Source organism: Helobdella robusta, assembly GCF_000326865.2.
Source record: "Helobdella robusta unplaced genomic scaffold HELROscaffold_18, whole genome shotgun sequence".
In the NCBI taxonomy this organism is placed as follows: Eukaryota; Metazoa; Annelida; class Clitellata; order Rhynchobdellida; family Glossiphoniidae; genus Helobdella; species Helobdella robusta.
The window spans coordinates 935,606-944,113 of record NW_008703981.1 but is presented as its reverse complement, the minus strand read 5'-3'; the positions used below and the strand labels follow the sequence as shown (position 1 = coordinate 944,113).

Below are 8,508 nucleotides of genomic sequence, written 5' to 3'. Positions count from 1 at the left end.
AAAACTGAAAATGGGTTATCAGTAACAGAATGTTAAATGATATTTAGAAAAAAAACAACTCTGGATTATGACCCAAATCTTCATTCCGTTATCATACATACATGCTACGTGATATTAGCATCAGTGCATGTAATATATCACTACCTACTAATTAATAACAATAAAATATTACTGCTAAAGTGCTAAACCAATTATGTTTATTTTCATTAACAATCAGGAGATAATATTTCATGGTTATCCTTAGTTTGTACATGGAGGCTGTGAGTTTAATGATGATGAAATGCGTAATAATAATCAAATGCTACCTTTTTATACAATGTTTTTTTATCAGTGCATTGGTTTTGCTAATTAATAATTATGAATAATTAATTATAAATAATTAATTATAAATAATTAATTATAAATAAAATGATGGTATCATTTTTTTATCATCATCAGCCCATTCCATTCAAACATCACTTATCAGTTTATAAAATATAAATAATTTCAATAACATTTATAATGAGTGTTACTCTCCAGTATATAATTTTAAAGTTATCAGTACATTTTAATGTTCATTCTCCTTCTCCGTCCTACCATCCCACTCATTTTCCGACTCTTCCGAACTTTCGTTGTTGTTGTTGTTCTCGTCGTCGTCATTCGCGTCATTGTCGTTGTTGATGTCTTTCACCTTGCCGACTTCGTTCAGCTCCTTGATCTGCTGCTTCTCCTTCTTCACCTTCATTCTTCTGTTTTGGAACCAGATTTTGATTTGCCGCTCCGTCAGGCAGAGACAATGGGCGATCTCGATTCTCCTTTTTCTGGTTAGATATCTGAATGTACGTAATTTTCAGAAACAAAGTTAGTGCTTGTTTAGAAAATAATAAGAATGTTGAAGTAACTGATGATACTTCTACTACTGCTATGTTTGTTACTACTACCACTACTGCTGTTACTAGTAATGCAACTAATGCTAGTTCTGCTATTATTATTACTTCTACTGCTTATTACTTTTAATTTGAGGAAGTTGATTTGATGAATAATATTTTTCAATTAGTTTCAATATGTGAAAAAATTCAACTTAATAATTAGTTAATAAAAATGCTTTAATTTATGAAAATTTTAATTATATATCAATTATTATTGGTTATATTCGTATTCAATTAATCTCCTTGACCAGATAATTAATCATTTAATTTATTAATTTTACTTTCTCTTGGAAAATCAAATTTTGTAACACATAAAACTGCCTACTAAAACTCAATATTTTCCTCTGAAACATCATCTGAAATGCGTATGTTTATTGTATTATCATCAGTAAAAATGATCATATATTTTTCTTATATTATTATTATTGTTATTGCTAGATACATACTCATCATCATAACACGTGTTAAAAGGTGAATGTTTACAAAACATTCCAAAAATAGAGCCAAAAACACGCGCCTAACTATATCACGTTGGAGATAAATACATTTGTGCCCTTAATGTTACATTTGTTGTTTAATTTTTTTTTATAGTTTTATAAATATCTTATATACGCTGATTTATAGGTTATAGGCAATGTGTGTAATGTTATTCAAAATGACAAAAATGATTTGATTGTTATAACAGTATTTGCTAAAAGGGGGATTTGTTATAAAAAATAATATCTATTGTTTTTCATGTCAATCCTTTTTTTCATTTATTTGATTTGGTGAAATAAAATGATTTATAAATGAATTTTTTTACTATATTCGTCTAATTTATTTATATATTTATTTGTTTATTCGATATTTTTCTGGATAATTTACATAATTTGATTGTTCCCTGTTCTATAGATCTAACCTATTAAACTGAAACTCTTTCTCTAGTTCCAGCGTCTGATATCTGCTGTACGTTTGCCTACCCCGGCGTCTCTGTGATGAGTTCGGTCCTTGAAAAAAAAAATTTTTATTCACTTATTTATTTATTTAAATAAAAAACTAAAATAACAATTTATTATTTACAGCATTAAACAAAAAAACACAGATGCTATGTTATTGGTTATTGATTACATTTGGATGGAAATGTTTTGAATATACGAAGGAATTTTCTGTTATAATGTATTTATATTATTCAAACTTCTTAAACAAGTATAATTTTGCTACACTGTTTTCAATAACTTTTAAAGAACCACTGATTAAATTTATTTTTAATATCTAAAATAAACGTAAGAATAACTCGACTATGTGGTCAATTTATTTGACGTTTTATTCATTTATTTATTTATTATGTAATTATATCATATATATCTGTATTTAATTTATTAATTTTATTTTATTCATTCTATAAATTATTTTTCAATTATTCATTAAAGTACTATTTATTCATCAGCAAAATCAAATCGCTGAAAAATGATATACGATTTATGCAAATGCTTTTTTATAAAATGGACGATTGCAAGAGGTTTTCCTTATTGCTTTTCACCATTGTACCGACCACAGCACTGACCATTGTAGTGCAAATTTACAGATACAAAAAATCACTCGATTATTGAGATATAATCTACTACGTTATTAAATCATTTCTATTCATGTACAAGTTCATGAATAAATTTTATGAAGATTTTTTCATTTAGGTTAGTTTTTCATTAGATCTATCGTCAGTTTGCTTCATTCTTAATGCGAAATCATTTAGAAGACGGTTTCCACGTAACTTATTAACAAATTTATTAAACGAAAAAACTTATCAATTTATAACAACTGATTTTATTAATTTGTAATTTTAAAATGCACACACGAAAGCAAACATCTCACATTCATAACTTCAAGGCAGTATCGTATTAGTTTTAGCAGGAGTTGTATGTGAGTTTCAAATAAGCGATAATGACAGACAAGATAAGATCACCAATTGATAAGATATTGTTTCATCTTCCATTAGGGCTACAGCTTCAATACTTTTCATTCAGATTGTTCATTATAACTACGCCTACATAAAGATTTCTTAAATAAATAAATGTGTTCTTGACAAGATCTACCACAATTGCTTCAAACAAAATTTGCGTTTTGATGTACTTTTTTGTATTTTTCCTAAATAATTTTTGAAAAATTGCCACGGTACTACACTAAAATTGGTGTTTATTTAGGCAGTATATTATTATTGTTATTAAATACATTCTTCAGTACAATTCGGAGGATAATTCACGTACCATAAACATTTAATTAAAAAATTGACTTAAATATACTTTGCAAACACATGAAATGTTATAAGTATTTTGTTTAAACTTTCCAAAGTCAATTCTTATTTCAGACAATTTGTTTTTCCGTAACAAACTAAAGCGTATTCAACCACATTCATAGGCATTCAAACCATTAAATATATTGATTTGTCAATTCACTACTGGTCACAGATTATTTTGCCAAATGCGTTTTGTTGACAATGTTCTTAGCTGGCCTTAAGTTTTTTTTCTGTTAAAGTAAGATGTTGCCTGCATTGGACCAAGACATGTTTGTGTATAAATGTATGTATGTATAAATGTATGTATGTATGTATGTATGTATGTATGTATGTGTGTGTGTATATGAGTTTGTGTTTATGTAGGTGTGTATGTGTACGTATGAAAGTATGTATGTATGTAGAAACTCAAATATTATGAGCGATCAGCGAGAGTCCTCAGAGTAAATGTTCCCTCAACGAGAGTTTTGGCCCTTAACTTCCTGGCAATTTCGGGAAACAGGGCCACATCTAGAGATCATTTGGATGTCTCTTGCTGAACAGACAATTTGCCTCGCTTTGAAATCACCTCCTTCTATACTAAAAAATTGTATAGGCGTGCCAGACAGTTCACATATAAACATATCCCGATGTGAGTTATATCGACGAGCCAAGTAATACGCTAAGCTGAGTGTTTGTTGATACCGACTGTACCGCCATGTCGGGTCTCGCTCCTGTATTTTTTATTAACGATGGGTGGCTTCTCATGCCTTCCAAATCTGCTATGACCTTTCAATCTCTGTTATCAAAAATACTATTTTGGTTGCAAACTTCATTTCTTGTGAATTGATCTAATTCACTATTTTTAAGAAATAAATTTTTTTTACTTTACATGGTGGCCTTGAATTTGCCTCGTCACCAACATTGGAAACGAATTCCACTAGTGCTTTCAATACTTTGTTGTGCCTCCCCGTACAACGTCCACGACTGAGTGCGTACTTGCAAGAAGCCATTACGTGAGCCACCGTTTTCATTTTCCCACATAAGCTACATGGATCTTCTCCTGTCACCTTCTAGCAAAACTTGCTCCTGATACATGGCTCTTATAATAAATGCCAGTTAGAGCCATGTTACACCAATCATTCCACGATAAACTCCTCTGAAGCACACTCTCCACGTTGTTCATCCGCCTTGTTGATTTTGTTGTACCACTCAATCAATATCAAACAAGGTGAAAAAATCGATGAATACTCGCATAGATCTCAATATTTTCAATTTTCATTTATCAAAAGATGTGTCGATATTTAACGCAAGATACAGATTATCACACTTCGTGCTGATTAATATACAAATAACACCAAAAGGCATAGACGCGCCGACACACAGAGACACTACATTAAACACAAAACATACACATCCGCAAACCAAACCACACACACACACACACACGCGCGCGCGTTCGCAAGTACACACGCATACACAAAACAATCAAAAAAAACAAACGCAATACATGACGTGACACGTTACATAAAATCGAACAAGCCAACAAACAACAGATACAAACACATGTTTATTCAATCACAATCACACGTACGTAGCTCGTACGTGCTCACGCACACGCACAACGCAGAGCAGACATTAAGATGTTATCTTAGCATACAGGACGCGTTAACACCTGCATTCGCGAAAAGACCCATTCCGAAAAATATGTTACATCTTCAACAATGATTAATATTAAAACTATTCACTCTCACAGAAGTAATCATTCCCTTCAAATAATATGGAAGAGGTATCCGCAACATCAAACAGCATCTACAAGTTTTTTTTCATATTTATACCTTTAAAAATCGCTTCAAACAAGTGCTGGCAGTTTGATGAGGGAATTAGAATTACTCTCCCGTGCAAACTATTTAGAGATGTGGTTACTGATAACTGTTGCACTTAATATTAGATAGAGATACAAATAGATATAGATTTAATAAATAGATATACAAATAGATATTGAGATATCACAAGTAGATATATATCTATAAATAAATATTGTGAGAGTCGAAGCCTACGCCTGGCCTATTGCGGGTAATGGTTTAACAATAATATATATATATATATATATATATATATATATATATATATATATATTAGTAAATAATATAAACAATTGGAAATATATAATGAAAAAATATATAATAGACAGACATATATATATATATATATATATATATATATATATATATATATACAAAGATTATAAATTTAATCGTTATTCACTCAGATATACATATCTCACTGAGAATGATGAAATCATGCTAGAATGATAAGATTATGACAACGAGATGATAATAATAATAAGTATTATAATGATGATTAGAATTGCAAAGATCAAGTCCTTATTAACAAAATGGAGTTTTGGCCCGGGATAAACTGACAATGATGAAGATAATAAAATGATTATTGACAATGATGATTAAGATGATGATGATGCTGATGATATGATAATGCTGAAAATGACGTTGAAATTGATTGACAATGATGCGGACGACAATGATGACGATGAAGATGATGAAATTGACAACGGTGGTAATGATGCTGATGAAGGCCGCAATAAATTAACGATGATGAGTAGAAAGAAATTGTGATGAGGATGATGATGAAGACGATGATGATAGAATTGACAATGATGATGTAATCCATGTTTATGGTGTATTGACAATGATGAAAATGACGACGAGTGTGGGATGATAAAGATGATGATAACAAAAATGACATTGATGATGATAAAGACGATGAAGGTAATGATAATGCTGATGAAGACGACGATAATGATGATCCAGATGATGATGCTTATGACGTTAATTATGATATGACGTAGATAATAATTAGATGTATTACATGTACATACATTTTAATACATACATATTAATTTATTGTATTAAAAATACATACATTTTAATATATACATATTAATTAGATGCAAATTACACGCAAATTTGTACACTCAGCGTACACAAATGGATATAATTTTGATGAGACGATAATGATGAATTGGTGGTGAAGACGATGACGACGATGATGATGACGTCAAATTGATAAATTGAATGATGATTAATTAAAAAAGAAAAATTTCCAGATGACACTCCGACGTTTCAGACAGTGCTAATTGTTACTATTATTATTTGCATCACTTCTCATTATTGTTATTACTATTATTAGTAGTGGCAGTACTTGTTTATATGATCAATAAATGTTATTATTATTTGTTTATTATTATTCTTATTATTAATATTATTATTCTTGTTTGTTATCATTATTTTTAATGGGGTTAAATAAGGTTAACCATTCGATGTATTTACAAACTTAATTTTATGATGAATTGTGTGATAGAATATGATTATAACAGCAAATGAAAAGATGACGATGATGATAAATGATGATTGCAACGATGACGAAGCAGCGCTATTGATGACGATGAAATACTGACGACGATTCGCTGTGGCATGTTGTATCGACAGAGTATTGATTTGAACGATATGATCTATGTTGAGGGTGATGAATGATTTCTTTTTTTACGTTTTTGATGATGATGTCTTAATCCTGAGGTTGGCGTTCATTGTATAATTATTCACTCAATATCGAGATGGTGCAATGGTGAAGATGCTTGACCATTTCGCTGCAATGACTGGATTCGAATGCGACAAGATCTCTACGTACCGTTAGGTTGTGCACTTACATACATATATTGCGGGTTTTTTTAAGTTAACTATTTGCAATTAATGATTAATTAATTTGTATGAGTGTGACAAGCAAGATTTTCTTATTTTTCATAATTGAAATCGTTTTTTTTTATATCATATAACCGTGAAAATCTTTTACGTCATGTTTTATTATTTCGTCATTTTATCATCAACTGTATCATTTTTATCTTTAAATGTATCTTTTTTATCATTAAATATATCATTTTTATCATTAACTGTATCATTTTAACTACCAATATTGTTTCTGTCACAGTCAAAACGTTCATCATATCTTAATAATACAATCGTCATAATATTATCAATTGTTTTATTATTCTCAACTGTTTAAAAATCCCGACAAATAATCGTTGTTGTATTCACAATTGGCACCACAATCGACATTTGTCATCATTCTAGACCTAATACCATTTTGTACAAGTATCAATATACAAATACTACAGTACCTGCCAAAGTATGGTACGTGTGTTAAATACATTAAAACATACATACATACGTACATACATACATATATATGTACATACATAGATACATATATACATATATACATACATACACACACACATACATACATTCATACATTTACACATTCCACATTCATACATGCATATGCATAAACATACATTTCTACATACACGCGTATATACAAAGATATACATGTGTTGTATATGTGGTATACATTTGCATACGTACATACATACAGTGCATACATGGCTGGTTGTACGCACTGGCGGTTGTATGCGTGTATATGCCATATCACATCACGTCAGTAGGAGGAAGATGGATCGCTTCAAAATTTTTCTCTTGTTTCAGTTTGAAAAGTCAGATTTTACAATAATTTTTCAGAAATTAATTAATTGTATTAAATTATAATAATAATTAAAAATTATGAAATAATAATTTTAAACCGACATTAATAATTACTAACCAACGACACTCATCCAAGGATAAAATGGAACGCTGCCATTTCCTCCGTTAGAGCTAGTATTACTACTACCATTATTATTGTTGCTATTACTGTTACTATTACTGCTTGTGTTATTTAAACTGTTAGTATTGTTGCTGTTGCCGTTGGAGTTGCTGTTGTTGACGCTACTGCTGCTACTACCCGTAGACGGTGGGGAGTTGTAAGGAATCATATCGTCAGATTTTCTGGCAGTTTGCACGAGTGGCTGCTTTGTCGACTGCTGTTGCTGCTGCGGCGAGATGGAATCCCTGGTGTTGGGACTCAGCTGATTGCCGGAAGTGCTGGAAGAATGATGGGGAAGATGAGTGGATGATGATAGGTGGGTGAGGTGAGAATGTAATGATGGGTGGTTTTGTTGCCATGGAGAGAGAAAATTGGCACTGGATGAGGAATTGTTGCCGGTAAGCAGAGACTGGTTGGAACTGCACTGGTTCAACTGCGTGGCTAGATCGTAGCTGTCCTCTAGAAGCTGCTGTTGATGATGGTGAGGATGATGATGAGTGTGGTGGAGATTATTGATCGACGACGACATGTGCTGCTGATGGGGCATGTGATGTGGGGAGAGCAGTGAATTTTGCATGTGCATTCCTCCACCACGCAACATGTGCTGCTGATGCTGATGCTGCTGGTACCTGGCCT

General features: G+C 31.3%; 1 protein-coding gene across 1 annotated transcript; it reads right to left on the bottom strand.

The window, feature by feature from the left end:
- Positions 1 to 547: 547 nt before the first annotated feature.
- HELRODRAFT_76830 (hypothetical protein) lies at positions 548 to 8,041 on the bottom strand (the record flags this gene model as incomplete). The annotated part of the gene is made up of 3 exons (XM_009016295.1): positions 548 to 812; positions 1,807 to 1,894; positions 7,831 to 8,041. The coding sequence occupies 3 exons, from the start codon at positions 8,039 to 8,041 to the stop codon at positions 548 to 550; spliced, it is 564 nt and encodes a 187-aa protein (XP_009014543.1).
- Between the last annotated feature and the right edge of the window lie 467 nt (positions 8,042 to 8,508).